Here is a 20,112-nt window from a genome sequence, read left to right on the forward strand (position 1 = left end):
CTGCATAGGAGGTGACCCTTCTTGAGCCACATTAAAATATATATATGGATCTGTGAAATATTTATACAGCTCTGGGATGCATCACCCAGCCCTATCACACCCAGGGAAACCAGCTCCCCATTTCCTGCTCTTTAACATTCCCATCACTGCTACCACAACATCCTGGCTTGGGCCAGAGCTACAGGTGAAGAAAAACACATGCTTGCAATGCTTGCAAAACTTTTCTTATCTCACATCAGGAAAGGTGTGTGGATGCTGAAAAGCTAGGAGCAGAGGAATTTTCCAGCTGCTGCACAATTTTGTGAAGTTTTTCTTTCTCATGCAAGCTAGCTGAAAACAGTTTTAGATTTTTGTAAACCAAGACTTTATCTTGCACCTGCAAACTTGTTGTCCAAGTTGTTTTGGTACACTGGAGAAAATATTTTGAATGGGCGTTGTGGAACCTCTACCTATCACTCTAGAGGTTGGATGGTCAAGCGACCAATGGGATCGTGCCACCCTTGTGAACAAAGCTATATAAGCTGATTTATGTCATTAAATAGAGCCATTTTGGCCACTTATCCTGAAACTGGACTTGTCTCGTTTTTCGCTGTTCTCGGTACAACAGCGACAAAGGTGAACAAGTGGAAAGGCCACCCATCCCAACACCTCCCCACTGGGGAGGTTGCTTTGCTGCCTATGCTACTCCTAGCGAGGGCAGCCACCCCAAACACCCCTCTGAAGGTCATCTTCTAGCCCAGATGAAAAGCAGGCACCTGACAGTGGCAGCTCTCACGCACTACAGAGCTTGTCCTAGAACCGTTTCCTAAGCTGCCTCATGAGCTCAAAGGACTCCAACAGGAAGACGAGTTCCTCCAGCAGCTATGAGGCCATGGCCCACAGCAAATTCATGTCTGCCTGCTGGATGTCCATGGAGTATATCTTGACAGCAGAGTTCCAGGTCTGGGTGGCCACAACAGTGACATGGTCATGGGGTGGTCCATCCATCACGAAGAAGGCAATGCAGGGGATCTCGTTGTGCAGGGGGTGCATGCCCTCCTGTGGGGTGAAGGCCACATTCATGGTGTACTGCATGGCCAGTCCCCTCATAGTGTCCTAGGTCACTTGGATGGTATCTAAATCAGTGACATGTTGACAAACTGGAAGATACTGCTTTGGGCAACTCCCCTGTTCCCTCCACAGCTCCAGTCTCCCGTTGGTTTTGCTGCATTTTGCCAGTTTCTGCCTAAAACTAGAGCTTCCCTTCTTGCTTGGATTTTTTTAAGGGCAGAAAATGAGACAGTGTAAAGCACAAATAAAGTCACACAAATGGCAGGGATTGAGCCAAAAAGCCTCCTTGGACATATGGATGCTACTACTTCCAGTGCAAACTGGGAAAGTGTTTAGCAAGTGAAATATCAATTAACATATTTTGCTTGACTTGTGTGTTATTAAGTCTGGGATAACTTGGCCCTAGTGGTAAGCAAACACTTTGAGTCCCCTTGGGATGACACCAGACCTGGGCTGTTTTCTCAACTTCTCGAAAGGTCTCCAAGACATACATGTTACTTTCTTCATTTGGTGCCTGCACTGTTTTTAAACTGGGATTGATTTAAATCCTTCAGCCCGAGGAAAGAGGCTGGTGCCCATGGGTTTGCTTTGCTCTTTTTCCCCAGGAGACCCATGCAGGAAGGGGGTTCCACCTCATGCCTGTTAATTACTGCCCTGTTTTCCTAAAGATTCTGTAGCTGCATTTAGCTCTTTGTAAAGTCATTTATTAAATAATGGGGAGAGTATTTACTGAACCCACATAGACTTTCTGGGCTGTGCACCAACAATTGAGCTCTTTTAATGAGAAATACAAGCTTTGGATTAATTTTTAAGCATTCCTTTGGTGTTCAGCAGCTTCTGGGGCTGGAGAGTATGGTGCTGTGCTTCCAGATGGTACCAGGATCTGGCAGAGGTGGTGCTTGGAGATATGCCTTCAAGGGAGGAGAAAAGAGCAAGAAGCAAGGTTTGGATTCAGCTTGAGAGAAGCTGGAGAGAAAGAAATCCATCTGAAAAACTTTTGATAGCATGCGGAAAAGCCTAAAATCAGTTTCTATTGCAAACTCCCGGTAATAACCTAGAATAAGGCATTTATGGGCCAGTGTTGCACTCCACCGAGGGTCCTGCAGAGCCATCCCCATCCCACACGGCTCATGCCTTTTTCAGATCACAGAATATTCTGAGTTGGAAGGGATCCACAAGGATCATTGAGTCCACCTCCTTAGTGAATGGCCCATATGAGGATTGAACACACAAGCTTGGTGTTACTAGCGCCATGCTCTGACCAGCTGAGCTGATCTCAGGGCCACATGGAAAGAAGTTTGTGAACCTCTTCCTGAGGCAGCAAGGCCTAAGCTGTGCAATGCCTAGGATGCTGTGGCAGATGCTGCATTTTCCAGGCCTGGGCAGGACTCTCCAGTTTTTATTTCCTGAACATGGGAGGCCACATGCTGACCCTACATCTGCAGCCCTGCATGGATCCCAAAGGCACTGAGGAGCCTCAACCTGCCCCAGGGAGCCTTTATAGAAACACATCATTGGGTTGCTGCTGCAGAAGCACAGGTATGGGTGAAGAGACAGATGATCTTCAGAGCTGGGGTGCTTTTATCTATTCCTCATCTCTCAGGAGACAGAGCACAAATATAATAGCACAGAAACCTTGAGATCAGCAGTGGACACAGCAAATTGAAACACTCAGTCTGAAGGTGGCAGGGGAGAAGTCTCCTTTGCGCTGCTGCACAGGGTGATGCTCATCAGGGTGCTGGCATGGGTGCTCTGTCCAGTCAGGACGGCAGAGGGATCCATCCCTTCAAAATGCCAAGCCAGCTTGGGGAAGATGTGCCACCTGCAGATGCTGGGGACACCCCCATGTCCTCCAAAATGGCCTCATCTACATCTTATGGTCATGGTTTGCTGACAAGGAGAATGAAAAGAAGCTGAGACTCCAACAACTTTCATGTGTTCCCTGGGCACATTTGCAGAGACTAAGCAAAGGAAATACACTAACAATTAAGGGAAAATGTTTAGCTTATGATATTAACATGTTTATAGCAGCAACAACAGTATAGGTTCCAGCCTTATATAAAATTTTGATGAACTGCCAGTTTTAAAAATGAAAGAAAAGTTTACAGGAACTACTCATGGTATTTAATATTAATAATAAACAAATCTAGGCTCAAGTACTGATATTCAAAGTGGTTGAATTTATGATCACATTAGTTAACTCGAGCTCTTTCAGATATCTGAAGTAATGCCTCAACTGAGAATTAATTAAAATATTCTCGTAAAGCAACAGGTTTGTAAAAGGGAGAGAATGTTCCATGGACATAGCAAATGCTGACTTCTCCAACACACACACATTCTTTTTAATCAGAACATGAACTTGTGGAGAGAGGGGAGGTTCCTGCCTTTAAAACTGTATGCCCCCAAAGGCTAACTTCTGAAACCCCACTGTTTATTTCTTTACCATTCCCATTTTTTTCCCCCCAGTATTATTTCCATCAGTAGTGAATGATTGAAGATGACCTGTAACTACACATTTCCTAGAAAACAGAGGCCCAACCGACTTCATGGGTGTTCTGGACAGGAGGGAAATTTGCTTCCCACTGTATCTTGAGTCTAGATACAAAGGGGCATCCCGCTCAGAATTGCAAGTCCTGACTTTGAGCCAGGAAAAAGAGGATGAGAGGAATGCACAGCTTTAGGGTTGGACAACAAGTAAGAGGATAAGTGTAACCTGCATGAACTATCCTACAGGAAGAGGGTTCAAAAGGAGATACCGATGCCTCATTGCTGTGGAAAATGTGGGCTCCACTCTTTGCTGCCCAGGAAGACAAGAAGTGCTGCTCAGGCAGCAGGATCCTCCTGAGGTGTGTGCTCACCAAGCCCAACCTGCTGTGCAGTGCATGCCTGTGGTACCTGCAAGTGCATCATGACAGAAATGAAAGGGCAGGGGAGAACAACCGCTCATGGCAGGCTTTGGCTGAACTTCACTCCTGGGGACGGGCAGCCTGGTCTGGTCCTGCAACAGTGCATGGTAGTGGTCTCCATAACCTTAACTGGACTAGAACAACCTCATCCCTTCAAGGGATGCCTTGACCATGTAGGCTCCAAAATGTTTACATTGCCATGACACAGGACATGTCATTTAGCCTGGTTGGTCCTTACTCACTGCTCAAAAAAAAAAAAAATCACTTCTACTTACATCACTCCTGGCAAACATTTCTCCAACCAAACCTCTGGTAACAGCAACTCCGCATCGTCTTCAGGTACTCCAGTGGTTCAGCGTCCCAGTCATAAGAAAGCTTTTCCCAGCAAATGACTCATAACTTCCTTGCTGCAATTTTATCCCATTATTTGTGCGTTACACATCACAGATATAGAGAACAAACTACGTCCTTATTTTTTGCAGTTACATTTTCCTGTACTTTGAGACCCTTATAATGCTTTTATTTCCTCCTTCACTTGTCTTCCCACTGTCCTTGTCCCTGGAAGGAACAGTACCAAACCTTTTAGCTTGTCCTCACAGGTTATATTTTGTAGGTCTCTGATCATACTTATTTTTGCCAGTGGACTGATAGGGGAACATTTTTTTCCACATATTCCTTGAAGACAGAAGCCACAATATTGGAGTTCACATAAATTTCTTCTTGAATCAATGAAAAGATATTTATTCCCTCAGAAATGTAACAACTTCAATGGGTTCAACAGAAAGGTCACACTCCTCCCTCACCACATGGACAAGCTGTGTAGCCTAATACTGAGGATCTTCTCCTATGGGATAAATTAAGCCAGTCTGACTCTCCTTGGGTAAGCCTGGTGTCTGACCTTTGGCATCCTGCATCCATGCACTGACAGACAGGGATCAGAGAAGGGTAGACGGGGCAATTCCTCTCCCTCCTGCTTTTGTTTCAGTGCTGGCTCTGGCTGGGGTACTTAATTTTCTTCACAGTGGCTGTTTTGGATTTGTGCTGAACACAGAGTTGATAATACAGAGGTGCTTCTGTTATTGCTGAGCAATGCTCATAAGAGTCTAGAGCTTTTCTGCTTTTCGTACTGCCATGCTGGCAAGGGGGCTGGGGATACTTGGGAGATTGGTAGGAGACACAGCTGGGACAGGTGACCCCAAGTGACCAAAGGAATATTCCAGACCATATGACATCATGCTGAGTACATAAAGTGAGGGAAAGGAGGAAGAGGGGGGCATTTGGAGTGCCGGTGTTTGTTTTCACAAGTCGTAGTTACATGTGATGGGGCCCTGCTCTCCTGGAGGTGGCTGAACACACCCATGGGGAGCAGTGACTTAATTTTTTGCTTTGTGTGCATAGCTTTTGCTTTCCCTATAAACCATGTTTATCTCAACCCACAAATTTTCATGCTTTTACCATTTTGAATTTCTCCACAGGCCAGCTGGTGGCAGAGTGAGTGAGCAGCTGTGTGGTACTTGGTTGCTGGCTGGGGTTAAATCACAGCATCCATATGGGGCTCAGGACTAGAAGATTCGTGTCCACTCAGCACTGTCAAGACTTAGGGAGTTCTTGACTAACTACCAGGAGATCTGTTGGTGGTCTGGGAACTCTGCTAAAATAACTGTAGATGACTGTGGTTGTAGGCAGAAGGTTGGGAAACTCCAATGTAGATCTTTGGCATGCAGTGTAGCACTTGAGTACCTACAGCCACATGGTTATTACAGTTTAAGAAGCTGAGCTGCTTAACTGAGGGTGGCTCAGATTCCTCCATCTCCTTGCCCCTGGGAGGGACCCAAGCACTGCACTCGTACAATTGCACCCAGACCACAGCACTAGCTTGGCTCTGTCATGTCTATGTATTAGGATTGCAGCACAGGGAGCTAGAAATAATCAACCGTTCCCAAACCAAGGAAAGGTATGAAGAATGCAAAATAAAACATTTGAAGAAACAGAAATCAAAACAACTTTCTGTATTGACACTTGTTTTTAAACTAAAGACATAATTATCCTGTAGCAAGCCTTGGCTACAGAGAAAAACATCTTGTTGGGAACTAATTAAAGAATTATCCAGTGTTTAGCTTCCCATAGATAAAGGAGCATAAGCTTTGAAACAGAAGGGTTTGCAGTATGCTTTTGAAAACTCTCTGAAGACAGCCAAGCTTAAGTCTGTTAAGACTCTTCCTTTGACTATTAAATGTCTGTCAGATGTCTTTTTTTCTTTCTTCCTTGATTTTTTTTCTTCTTATAAAAGAAGTTCCTGGTACCACTTAACAGCAGACATTTTCTCCTTAAAGCATGTGGTGGTGTGTTACCGTGTATCACAGCGATGAACACAGGTCATCCACTGAACCACTGTACAGGTGGGACAAGTGTCAAAGCTGGCATGAAATACAGTGTTTAGTAAATTAAAAGCTGGCACTGCATGCTGCATCCAGCCCCCAGGATTATGTTCTAACCAGACCTTTCCCAGGCACAAGGTGTACCAGCACCATGTCCCTGACAGACAACCTCTGGGTGCTGCAGGGAATACCAAGTCCCTTTTAGGAAGCTGATCAACTTCTTGGTTCAGCAAGAGGGGACAATGACAGTAAGCATTGTCTCTCATCCACTTTAACAGCTCGACATTCTCTGCCAGGGAAGGGATAACCCAGCCTGAACAGCAGGAGTGACCAGACTCTGCATGGGCTCCCATGGTGCGTGCTCAGACATACTTCTTGGGGATAACTTGGGCCTGGCTTCAAAAGCAACTTCTCTGCTCTGCTCCCTCTGCCCAGCAGCCTGATGGGAGCTGTGAACTCATGTAACCACAAGTGATTTTCAGAGCTCTACTTGTTTGGACTACAGGGTTTTTCTTTCTGTGCTTCTTACCAGCCCCACACACAGCAGGCTTTTAAGAGCCAGTTACGCTCCTGATTCCCCTCCTGTCAAATCAGCACCCAGAGTGTTGGCCAAGATCAGGGATCACAAACTTCCTCCTCTCTAGCAGAAGGATTGTGGGTGCCCAGCAAAGCAGCACTGGGCATGCTGGCACTGACTTTGTTTGCCACCACGTAAGAACTGCTGTTGACTGCAGTTCACCCAGCACAGTTTATTTAGCATCTCCAGCTTTGTTTAAAATAAGCACACATGTAGATGAAATTATCCCTGCTTTCCAAAAGACAGACAAAAAACTCTATCTGTGCTTAGTGGAAGAGGATGGGAGTTTTAACCAGCTCTCTGAAGTGGAAGTACTCCATAGAGACAACATTATGTGGGAAAGGGGAATCAATTTTTGCTAACCTCTCTTCCACTGTCATGCTACTTTGCAATTTTCAGTGCAGCTTCTGATATCAGATGCATTCTCAAGAGTCATGAGAATTGTCAGTGCAAATATATTTAGCCATATCCCTTTGGGTAGGTGGGGGAGGAAAGAAACCCCTAAATAGCTATAAGATAACAATTACTGCAAATATATTTGCTTAGAGAAAGTTTAGTCAGAGTTCAAAGTCCTTGGCAGCTGGATGGCCAACGGCCAACTTCTTCTCAAGCTGTCCCTACAAACCTTTACTCTTTGAGGAGCATGCTCAGAAGAGAAACCCCTCTGCTTTCCATAGGTTTTCTCCACATGCTCTAAGAACTCTTCAGTCTAAAAGAAATGCTTAAATAAATGGCAAATTATTTAGACATCTCTTTCCTCTTTAACAAAAAAACACCGTAAGTCAAATCCAAGCCATCCATGATAGAAACCATGTTTTAAATAGGAAAAGGGAAATTCTCACTATTCATAACATTGCAAAGGAATCAGAAAGTTCACAGCTCTACCAAATGAGTGAAAATGACCTGGCTTTTATTCAACTGCACTGTTAGTGGGAGTGAGAAGAAGTCTCCCACACAGCCACAGGAGAAAACTGTGGGATTCGGACTGGAAAAGTAGCAGGGGGAGGATGTGAACACTGTTAAAAATAAAACTTATCAGACAACAATTGAATCATGAGAATGTTATCTGGTTCAACAGGAGTGTGAAAACAAATAGGCATTTCAAGAAGAGGGTCACTAGCAAGGTAAATAACTTCAAAATAGTAGGAAGTGACCAAAGAAATGTGCCAAGCCAAGGGCAATAAAAAAAGGTCTCTCCAACAGCAGAAGGCAGTCATGGATACAGATTTCAATGTCACCCTACATGCAGCTGCATGGCATTGCACCCTCCCATTGCACCCCTGGCCACAGTAAGACACAATACTGAAGAGATTTGCACAGGACAATGTTTAACATGACCCAGTGTTTATTGACTCCTGCTACACTTTTTTTAATAGTAACAGGAACACAAAATGTGTGGTAAAATACTACTAGGGGTTTTTTACATGAATCCAATGCAAAGTGCCAGCATTGTTGACCAGCATACAACCTGACAAGAGAAGATGTAGTCATAACTCACTCTCAGATATCTGATGGGAGTACATCACAGTCAAAGGAGAACTAGTCATTTGCCTGCAAATAAACACACTATCTTCTAGATGCAAGTGGTGTTAGAGCCAGCTATTTTGCAACAACAAGAAATACATATAATATATTCCAACATTTTAAAAAACACAAAGGACTAAAACGGTTTAAAAATAGAAGGGAAAAAAAAAGAGTGAATCTTTTTAGACACTGTTTTGTAGAAGTCATTCTTCATAGAACCAGAAGAAATCTAGAGAAAAAGATTTATTAGAGGCTACTTTGCTCAAAAGGCCAGTGGTCACAGGTTTAAAAATAAAAATAGTCTCTTGATTTTCAGCATTGTCTCCTGGCCTTTTTTCCTCCCTGCACAACAAAAACCTCCTGTTGAAAATTGCGGCTTAGTGGCTCTGCACATTTTTCCCCGCACAATTGAAAAGGCAACCATGTTTTTTAAAGAGCCATCAAAAACTTGCATGACATGCACGTGCAGCATGAAATATCTTCACAGATATGAATGATGACGGCACATTATCTAAAGGTGAAAAAAAAACCAGAATTTTTGGAGGATTCAAAGTTAAATGACTCAGAGAAAGCACTCCTTTTCACAACTGGCTGACAAGTGCTGTTTAGCCATTTGATTCAAACAGTTTGCTATGAAGATAAAACACAAGGAAAAAGCCTCTTTGAAATACCCTCCCTACGGTAGCAGCCTGCTTCCCTCACACAGACAGATAATTTCACTCTTACAGAGAAGTTTGCAACAATTCTCGAGACAGGCAAGAGAAATCTATGTAGGAAACATCACACCTGTGTATTCCTACATGACCAACACCCCCCACAGCCCATCCCCAGCTAAATTACAGCTTCTTCAAGGAGATCATCCCACTGGAAACAGAGTAGAGATCTGAAACAGAGGACTGAGGAATTGGTTTCAAGATCCCAAGCCCTCAACTTTTTTTGCACTTGATTAAGTGTTAATAAAGACAACACTCTCTGCCACAGAATAATTGCTCTGTCTTCTATATATATAATATAGATGAGGAAGATATTGGCTAAAAATGAAAATATGTACTTTATAAATGCAACTATTCTGCTCCATGCTCCATCCACCACACGTGTTGCTGACCACTGCAGAAACCTGGTGGTAGCAACAGTGATAACTGAAGTACCTTCCTCTTTCAGCCCTTAGACAAAGCTTTTTCCCTTCCACCACATCGTTTTTCCACTGTTCCAGGCTCCAGTAAGATGCGTACTAACAATGCTTCCTAGTTCATTTTCAAGGTTACAGTTTCTAGAGGCAAAGCAATATTTGCTCTGCTCTGTTTTATCTGGTTTTCCTCCTTTTAAAATCATGTAGGAGTTTCAAATTTATGCGCCAGTATCAACTTTGCACAGTAATACAACAGGCAGTATTCCATTACCTTTGCTAAACAGTAATCCTGCGGGCCCTCTTTTCCAACACCTCTCACATTTCAAACAGTTACCTCTCACTCTCAAGGAAGAGCCCGAACTCTTTTGCATCCCACATGGACATTTCAGAATGAGAATTCCAAGTTATCACTAAGTTTCCTTCAAGTCTCTGGTGTGTTACTTAAAAGTAACTGTAGTAGAATAATGTTTTTCCTAACATTAAAGGACATTTATCATATTATTTGTCTTTTCCTAGTCTTGAGCTGGAAGAATACATTTGTCACACATGTTCCCTCATATTCCTCTCTTAAGGTGCACAGTCGTCAGGCCTATAAGACCATAGCTGGATCCCTGGGAGAAGCCAGAGAGAATAAGGGGTGTCTTAGCACTACTGTATTTACATTCAGCATTCATGGGCAGGCTGAAGGATGCTCAGCATTTCTTTTTTCTTTAAGATACAAAACTGTTTTAAAAAATACTCCATTTTCTATTATCATTTTTTATGTCATGAAAGGTATTTCTTTTCTGTCCTGTGCAGCTATTACCTTTCTGTCACTGACATTTAATAGTTGCCAGTGCACACTACTTTTCCATTCCCTAGCTCAAATGCAGCACCATCACAGCATGGCAAGCCAGCACAGTGTGGGGAAGTGGAGCAGGGCAGCTCAGACAGACCACCTTCACCAGCATGGGCAGGTGGCACAGGAAAATATGGGACACTGAAGGGAGCATCTATTTGGAACATTTAATAGGGTCTGACATACACACTGGCAACATGAGATAAAAATGAATGCAAGTGAGTGTATTAGGTTGAGAACAGTTAGTGTGAGTGATAAATGCATCCACTGCTAGCTCCCAGCTTCATTAAGAGCTATTCTGAACTGCATAGTAAGTGCTGGTTGTAAAAGTTTAGACAGATTGGAGATAGGTCACCTGTTACTCATTGAGTCCAGTAAGTTTAAAAAAATAATGGAGAAAAAAAAGTGTGCTTTGCCATTGAATAACTCTGATCTCACAGCTTGGGCACAGCAGTAGTAGTTACCTGGCATAACAGATCAATTGAAATGGAATTGCAGTTTCATTCAAATTACATATGCATGCAAAATTAAACAAGTGTGTTCACTAAGAATATGCAGCATAAAAATCAAGTCTAAGTTACACCCATTATTTATCATATATTTGTCAGACTGCCAGACATATCTTTTCCTTTCAGATTCATATCTATGTCACACAGAACATAGCAGATGGAGAAGTCACAAAGCAAACACTTCTCTACATATCACTGGCCTTAAGGGTCAATGCATTGTGTGCCATAAGCCTTCCAAGTTTACCAGACTTTTGGGAGAAAACAGCTGCTTTACCAAACTGTGAAAATAAAAAACATACAACCCATCCTGCTCAAAATGGAAAAAAAATGGTTTTATAAAGTTGTGAACAGATACATAACTACTGTCTCCTCAGTCCTGGGACAGAAAGGGCAGTACAACTGCACAGCTAGAATGTGCCTCTTGAAAAGCAAACAAAATCCAGAAAAAGCAATGATTGTGTAGACAAAAATCTGGGAAGTCATGTTATTGAAGAGTTGAACCAATGTTCTGCACAGCAAAATGATGAACAGTACATGAACAAGTCCATTTGGGACAGACTGTAAAATGACACTCTCCAAATATCCAATTTAATTTCCCATGTCCGATATCCCTCTGTGCCCATTAGCAGTCTGCCACCGATTTTAAACTTGCAAAGCTTCTTCCCATTGAACTAGAATTTTTTTCCTCATAAAGTGCAAATAAGACTCAGGTTTTTACCACTAGTTCCAATGACCATTATCTTAGTTACAAGAGTGATCAAAAGCCAGTTGGCTGAGCCACTACCACTAGGCTTAGTGATACTCTTTTTTTTTTAAACCCTGGTTATTTTTTCCAGCAAAAGGTAAAGAGCAAATAAGTCTTTCGTCTTTCTTCTACTAGATGCAGCATGACAGGAGGCTGCCTTAAGTACCATCAGCATAAGCTGCACATGCTAGACACAACCAGTGCACTCTTGTGCATAAAAATGATTTGCCCTTATTTACTGGAAATGGAAGTCATCTTTGGGATCTTATTTCCTCACACAGAGTTCATGAACAGTTGATTAGTCTTCATTAAGAGGTGCTTCTCTCTTCCTTGCATCTACATCAAAAAGAAGAAAAAGCAAGAAGTGGTTAAACTAGGAGGTTCTGACTATATTCATCTGAACACTCAGAAACAGAAAAACGTTGGTTTGTTTTCAATGGACAACACTTTCCATTTCAGAATCATGGCATGAATCTACTATGTGGACTGAACTGAACTGCTATATGATACCACAGCATGTTAACAAGGACAATCACACAAAGATCTTGTACATTTGTCATGCTGAAATTGAAGATGACTCATGCAATACTTAAGTAGCCCCAGTAGATTTTGAGACCCCAGATCAGTGATACTTTCCCCCACCGCCTCTTGGCCCCTTTTTCATGATCCTCTTTAAGGGTGAAACCAGTATTTGCTTTGCATACAAGCTACAGAGATGACAACAGTTTGTTCTGAAAATCATTTGACTAATTACAACTTTGCCCAGCTACATACATTTTAAAAGACAAGTGCTCTCCACACTGTATTTTGAGGAGCTGCCTGAGACAGACCCTGAAGACCAGACCTTAAACTGCTCTGAACAGCAAACCTTTGGTCATGGTCCCGGGTAGGGTGTTGGAACACATCTGGAAAACTCAGTCTGCGACTCGTATGCCATTACTACAGTAGCAGGCAGTGTGGCTGGCATTAGAAAGCTGGGTCACCTCTTTGTGGGCTTCTGCCCTTCATTAATGTAGAAGACAGACCATATTCATCCAGAACATTTAGAGAACACAACTATTAAACTGTCTGTGAAAGTCTCATGACTCTGTGCTACACAAAGGTTTGGAGAAGGCAAAATATACCTCCCAAGTAACAAAAGAAGAGCTGACTCCCTGTGACTGGAGTAGCCATCCAGGGTAGGAAAAAAATCTCAGTCATTTGGGACTCAAATCAGAAACTGTCTGTCCCATTTTCCTCATTTTGTTCATCAGGGATTCTAGGGCCAGGCCTGTATCTTCTGTCACAACTTCTCCATTTTGCATAAAATAACTGACTGACAATTAGAGGAGAAAAAGCTTTCCAAAAATGCATTAAATATGCTTGTAGCTACAGAATCACTCCTGGTCTGTCTCTGACTTTGGAAATATCAAAATGCATTAAATTCTTTCTGGTGAACATTTATAAAAAAATCATACCGGTTAAGTTCCTGAACTTCTTTTTGGCTTCTGCTCTTTCTTCGGCATCAAAATACCACACGGTCATGGCATATCTACAAAAGAAAGAAACCTTGCATTTGTTTCCACTTTTGATATTAAAATAGAGCACTGAAGTTTTATGCTCATGAAGAAAGCAAAAAACAAAACTGGATTAGTAGACTAAAAAAAAAAATCGGATGAAAATGATACGTCTTTATAGGCAAACACAGACAGCATTTTAGTGTGTATTTTAACAAGTCAGAAATATAGGTGAGAATTTCTGCTGGAGGCACAAAAGAGAGCACAGCCCCTGGTAACAGAGGGCAGGAGTAGCTTCCAGACCTTTGCATGTTTTTCTGTTCTGGGGCGCCTGTAGGCAGCTTGGGGGCTGCCCTGCATCACATCAGCTTTTCACAGCCTGCTGACAGATGGTAGTCCCAACAATCCCTATAGTGCTACAAGGGCAAAAGAATAACCCAGCACCTCCCAGCTAAATAGCTATGCCCAGTTTGGAAGATTTCTCCTGTCAATGGTTAAGGGCCTTTTTTTTCATCACACAAGGAAATGTATCATTCAAGCTTGCATCTCCCTATTTAATGAGAGAATTCCCAGTGACTCAAAACCAGAAAATTCACTCAAAATCTGTCTATTTTTTATGCACATGTATTTAAACACGATGGCCATAATTTTGGATACAAATACTGGTAGAAGAGATGCTTTGGGTTTTTTCCTAGCCAAATACCAATACCAAATATGCTACTTACCTGGTTGCATAAGAAGGCTGGACTTCATGTGGGTTCCTTCGATCTGACCAAAAAAAAAGTAGTCGGTCAAAAATCGGCTCAACATCTGCTACATAGGACTTTCCTTCTGGGAATATTCGAAGAATCCCACCATGCAGCTGAAAGAAAAGGAAAGACTGCTTTTTGCACATATAAACAGCCACACATTCATGTGAAAAGTGACCTGTTTCTCCCTTCTCAACACCTAACAAATGGGGAATAAACATCTAATGTTGAACATGACAGCTATGTGACAACATTGGAAAACCTTACTGTGTCTCTTGGCCACTTTGATTTTCCCAAACAGTTTGTAATGCTTCGGCATAAGCTTCTGTCTAAAGTAAATGAACCAAGATAAAGGTAACACCAGCCCCACAGCAAACACTGGGAAACTTCTGAGCTTCCAGTCACATCTCTAGAACCAGTGAATACCACAGAGCTGCTCCACCTGACCAGTCTGAGATCAGGCTACAACAACTGTTAGATGCTGCTTATGCTATTCCAGAACCTGCATCTGATCATTTAGGAATTAACTTTTACACCTTGGGAAGAGTGAAGTCTGTTCTATTTTTAGATTTGTAAAACTTCTCAAATATAACTCCCAGTCACTATTTTCCCTAATTATAACACAGCCTGGTTTCTCTACCATATAATTTCTGTCTTTCCATGTGCCACAAGTTTCAGGGAAAAGGTCTTGCGATCTGCACACATTCTAGAAATTTTAAAAGATGAAGGTGAAGCCTGCCTCCTCCTGCTGCTGTTAGAGGGTTCTTTGGAGACTTTTATGCTGCACCGTAGAATGCAGGGAAGATGCTGCCAATGCACCACTGACCTGACGTGGTACCTCCATGCCACATGCAGACCTCAGTGAGAAGCTATCAGGTCAGGTTTAAAGCCACGTGGTTGCTTTCAAAGCCCAGCATGAGTATACTCTTATACTGCATCTCCTTCAGCACACGCTTACATAAAATCACCATCACATCTACATAATAAACTCTATCAGTGTCCTGGATTTCAGTTAGCTTTTCTTAGTGCTCACTTGGGTGCCTCCTCACTATTTGGATAAAGGTGCAATGCACAAAATAAATTGGATATTTGCATTTCCTCCCACACCTCCTCCTTCATTTAATTACATTGAGATGTTTCACCATCATACTCTCTGTAAAGGGAGTGCTTTTCTGCAACACTGCATTTTTCAATGGCATTGCCTCTATATCTGAACTCACTTATGGGGGTTCATAGTATTTACATGTGCTTAAAGAGCATATTGGCCTAGAAAGAGGTGAGAGAAGCAAAAAACACTGGACAATTTTCAATAGATAACCCCTGTGAATGGTTTGTGCTGCATTACAACAACAGACTTACAAAGAGACATCCTGGAATTTCACAAACCCTTCTTTTGTTTCTAATTTAAAGGTATGGCATATTCAAGGCTGACTTAACTGCCTTATAGTAATATAGGCAGAAACAAGAGCTCCATCCTGTCAAGAGACCCAGTGGTGGAATCAAGCCATGTGTTTGCTCCCCTTACTAAGCCCCATTGGTTCCTAAATAAGAAAAGGGAACTGCCTGAATATCTTCTGTAGGTTAGCCTGAAGTATCAAGAATGATAAAGTCACAAATTCGGGCTGTCATTTTACTCTGCTCCCAGAATCCACTTACTCTGTAGTGAATTTATTTTCTTTTTCTGCTGTTTCCTCTAAACAAAGTGTTAAGAGCATGCAGCCTAGTGCTTATAGCTTTATTCTACAGCAACAAAACAGTATGTGTGTAGGATGGGAGAGAGGATGATAAGGAAACAGTTCAGATTCTTTCTTCCAGAGGATTGCCAAAAACATCCAGAAAAAAAAAAAAAAAAAAAGAAGAGATGTAGAATGGACCAGCAGTTCAGAAGTTCATCAGAGTTCACAGAAACAACAGACAACTCCAAAGCTATGTTTCCAAAGCAGTTTTTCCACTCTGTTTAACCCCATGGCTTACTCACCTTGGAGTCCCAATTCTTATTCAGATAATAAATACAGGTGATGCAGCGCCCGTCACCGTTTGGATTGTCCACATGACGAACATACCCAGTTCCATTTCCAGGATAGCAAGCAACCATAGCCTGAAAGATACAGATTGTAAAATAATTAATTCTACAAGATGCCTACCTTCAGTTTTAATTTGCTAAACATCCTCCCACCACCAGTTTGGCTCAGTATTTTTCAGATGATCAATCCAAAACGTAAAGCAGATACCACCTGAAGGTATCTTTGCACAAGCTTTTTTCACAGGACAGGTCAGCCAGTGCGAAATTGCAAACTGGAAAATAAATACCCTTCATAATTCACTATATATATACTAAAATAAAAGGAAAAAAAATGATTAAACTAAGGCACTAGTATGTATGGTACAAGCTTGTTGTCATTTACAAGCTACGTGACTTTGAGGCAGTTTCAGTTGAAATTTGCTTGGGTTTCTACAGATAAGCAGTCATTGCAAAACTGATTTTCCAGTCATAATGAAAGTAGAAAGCAATCCCAATGTCATGCTTTACTACCACCATCCTCCACTAATCATTTCTTCCAGTCGTTGTCATATACACCCCTATGTCCCACTCAAAGTGAGGGTCCCCAGGAGGTATGGGTATAAGTCCATAGAGCAAAGTCTGCAAAAACCCCTTTGTGCTGTGTTTGCACAGGGCAGTGCATGTTTGCTTTCATGGACTGAGCCACAGAACTAACCAAACAGCCTTCAGCGCATACTTCTCTCTTTGATCATCTTCAGACTTGCTGATATAATCGCTTAATTCACGGTTTAAATTTCACCTTGAATGACGAGATAAGCCTAACATGAATTACTCCAAACCACATGACAATCAACAGGTCTTAAAAGTTTTTTTACAGAAAAAACATATTAAACTTAGTTGACATGATTCGCAGCCTAAGCAGAATGCAGGGAAGAGCAGGTGTGACTGCTGGTAGGGTACTAGATCTTTGTCTCAGTCACTCTTCACTACTGGGGCTACTTAGTAGCGATACCAATCACCACTAAAGCTGTTGCAATAGAAGTCTTGTTCCCACTCCTCTGACATCTCCAGATTGCTTGCCAGTATTACCAGCAAGAGTGATGGGAAATGATGGACTAAATTCAGCTGGAAAACTGCAGATAGTGCTCAGATGTGGTTTCTGCGAAGATGAGGAGAGAGCAATAATCACTCCTCAGTCTATATGCTGTGCTCCCATAACTAAGTTGTGCAGGAAGCGCACCATAGGCTCATGTTCAGTTCACTGTCCACCAGGATGACCTGAGGGTTCTCAGGCTCCCCTGGGGAGCAGAGCTGCTGGCAGCCCCCAGCCTGTACTTCTGCAAGGGGCTCTTCCTTCCCCGGGCAGGAGTGGGATTTGCCCATGTTTAACTTCATACAGTTCCTGTTGGCCTGTTTTCCCAGTCACTCTGGGTTCCTTCTGGTGGCAGCCTTGCCCTCACAGGAATCAACTGGTCCCCCTCAGTTTGGTGTCTTCTGCACAGCTGCAGAGAGTGTACTCTGCCATCTGCTTCAGGCTACTGATAAATAAAGGTGTTTAACACGACAGGTCCCATGACAGCTCCCTGTGGTGCTCCATTTGGTAGCAGCCTCCACGTATAGTATGTCTGATTGACCACAACCCTCCAAGTCCAACCATCCAATCAGTCTTTTACTCATCTAGTTTTCCATCCATTCAAACCATAAAATCCTAACTTCGGATATAACAGTATCTGAAATGCCTGCCCCACAGAATGAGGATATGATTGTGCATTATTTGTATGACCTGCCTCAATGATCTGACACACAGAGTAGCTAATGTAATTAATTGGAGATTGACAGTATAGCCTTTACTAAGAGCAATTGAAATTTTTATCTAGGAACCTCAGAAGTCTTGTTTTTTTATTCCAACCACACGCCAAAGCCATGCTGTTCTCATGGGAAATGACCAGGTACAGTATAGCACATGCTGGTTTAACCACCAAGGAAATTTTCCTGTGCCAATGAACACCAGCACAGAAGCTACTGCCAGCCAGCGCAGTGGATCCCTTGAACCCTCTGCTACCAAGACCAAAATCTATCCACAGGAGTCAGCCATGTATGAATTAACTCTGCTCCTCACAGCAAGCACCAGAACAGTACCTGCAGGCAGCAGTAAGTCATCAGGGCCCACTCTCCACACCTCAGGCCAGAGACTAGTGGCCTGCAGGGTCAGGAGATTATGCTAAACAGAAGCAAGTACTTTTAATTCCACGTACAATCATCACACCTGGCAGTTAGGTAGATGCGTTTCTGTAGATCCTGTCTGCTCTGCTGTCATTCTGCTATTACAAATGGCTCCAGAGCTGCTCTACATTTCACTGTCAGCCTGGTAATAGCAGTAAGGGCCAGCCTACAGCATAGTGCTTGAAACAAGTTTGTTAAGGGTGTAAGTCTGGTGGAAACCACAAGTCAGCTGTATCTGCAATGTAAAAATGGTCTGAGGGAGCTGTGCCCTCACTGGTGAGGATAACCCACCACATGCATCCCCCCCCATCCAGGTTGCTAGCACAGCACCTCATGCAGGTGCACCTTCACCCATCCCACGTGCAGTGAGCTGCATTAAGTCTAACAGTTAAAATAGTAACCTTTTGCAAAATGGGATCCTCATACACTGGGAAACATGACCCTGGTGCCCCTGAAGCCACTCCATCACTCCCCTCCTCAACTGAGCAGGGGAAAGAAAATGTACCAAAAGGATCATGGGTTGATAAGGATAGGGAGAGATCACTCACCAGTTACTGTCACAGGCAGAACAGATAAACCTGGAGAAACTAGTTTAATTTATTGGCAATCAAATCAGAGTACGATAATGAAAAATAAAACCAGACCTTAAGATACCTTCCCCCTACCTCTCCCTTCTTCCCAGGCTCAACTTCACTCCCAAGTTCTCTACTTGGCCAGCAGTGGGTCCAACTTGTAGCTGGCTGGCATTGGCTCTGTTGGGGAAGCTTCTGGCAGCTTCTCACAAAACCAACCCTGGTAGCCTCCCAGCTACCAAAACCTTGCCCTGCAAACCCAACATATCCTGAGAGCTGAGAGTGAAAAGGAGAGGGGGCAGCGATTCTGACAGTCGGGCAGGGAGGAGGGCTGTGCTGGGGAGAGGGTGCAGTACAGCTGCTGCCAAGGGCATGGGCACCTACCACACCAGTGAGGCCCAGCTCGGCAGAGCTCTGCCAACCATACCAGAGTGATGATGCATGACAGGAATACAACTTTGTTTTTAAGTCGATGTACAACACAAAATTATGGCAGCCTTAAGTCTCTCTTTGGAGAGTAGATATTACTCCCAAGATTACTGAACTGCCTAGAAATTAATCCAATATTACTACTATTTTTAATGCCACAAAAAAAAAGCTACTGAACAGACTGAAGGGCAGATCCTTAAAGGGATTTAGGTGCTTTATTTACTATGGAAATCTGGGCAAAAGGCCAGAGTTTTTCCCTGGCCTCCCCCACGTAATGTGTTCTCTTAGCAGAACATGTGCTTTGCCTCCAACATTGATGCATAATTTATTTATTTAGAGGTGCATCTTTTGCAACTGAAACACTCAGTCCCTGGAGACTAAGTGGAACAATTCCCACAGAATCCTAAAGCACTGGCCATACTATAGCTTAACTTTCAGAAAGGCAAAAAGAAAAAAGTTTTCTAGTAGCAGCAACAAAAGAAGAAAAGCAGAAGTGAAATATCCTTTTTCCTGGCACAGCGAATATTTGAATGAAATCTTAAACAATGAAGGGAAATCATTCTGGTCCTCCTAGAGACTGTTGAAACGATATCAAGCTTTATCAGAGCACTGGCTGGAGCAGCTCCAGAGCAGATCAAGCTGGCCTCAGCAGGGATTCCAGCTGTTAGCAGTACTTTTGGATTCATTTAAAGCAAACAAGAAACAGGAGATGAGATGCATGACCCAGACTTAACTTAAGTAATTTGTGAACACTGGTATTTGCCAGTTTAGTGCACGGTCTAGCTACAAAAGCCAGAGGCTCGATAACAATAATCAAACCATTTACCAGGTGTGCACGTGGAGTGTTAGTAAAAAATGTTTCCTATACTTTTGTCTATTGTGTAAAGGAGAGCACACTCCGTTTTTGAAAGCACTCCTCCCTTCATTAACCAACTCCAAACCTAAACTAATCAAACTAACTATAGCAGGCAGTAATGAGCAGGAA

General features: G+C 42.8%; 1 protein-coding gene across 2 annotated transcripts in view; it reads right to left on the reverse strand.

The window, feature by feature from the left end:
* Positions 1-8,234: 8,234 nt before the first annotated feature.
* Positions 8,235-20,112, reverse strand: part of EGLN3 (egl-9 family hypoxia inducible factor 3) — a 25,624-nt gene continuing 13,746 nt past the window's right edge. For both annotated transcript variants that reach the window (XM_017742199.1, XM_017742197.1), the window contains 4 exons: positions 15,880-15,999; positions 13,878-14,014; positions 13,114-13,187; positions 8,235-11,992 (listed from right to left, as the gene is read on the reverse strand). In XM_017742199.1, the coding sequence (XP_017597688.1) occupies positions 11,955-11,992; positions 13,114-13,187; positions 13,878-14,014; positions 15,880-15,996 (366 nt within the window). In that variant the 5' untranslated portion in view covers positions 15,997-15,999 and the 3' untranslated portion in view covers positions 8,235-11,954. The remainder of the gene's footprint in view (positions 11,993-13,113; positions 13,188-13,877; positions 14,015-15,879; positions 16,000-20,112) is intronic.

The sequence above is a fragment of the Corvus brachyrhynchos genome, unplaced genomic scaffold, assembly GCF_000691975.1.
Source record: "Corvus brachyrhynchos isolate BGI_N302 unplaced genomic scaffold, ASM69197v1 scaffold115, whole genome shotgun sequence".
Taxonomy (NCBI): Eukaryota; Metazoa; Chordata; class Aves; order Passeriformes; family Corvidae; genus Corvus; species Corvus brachyrhynchos.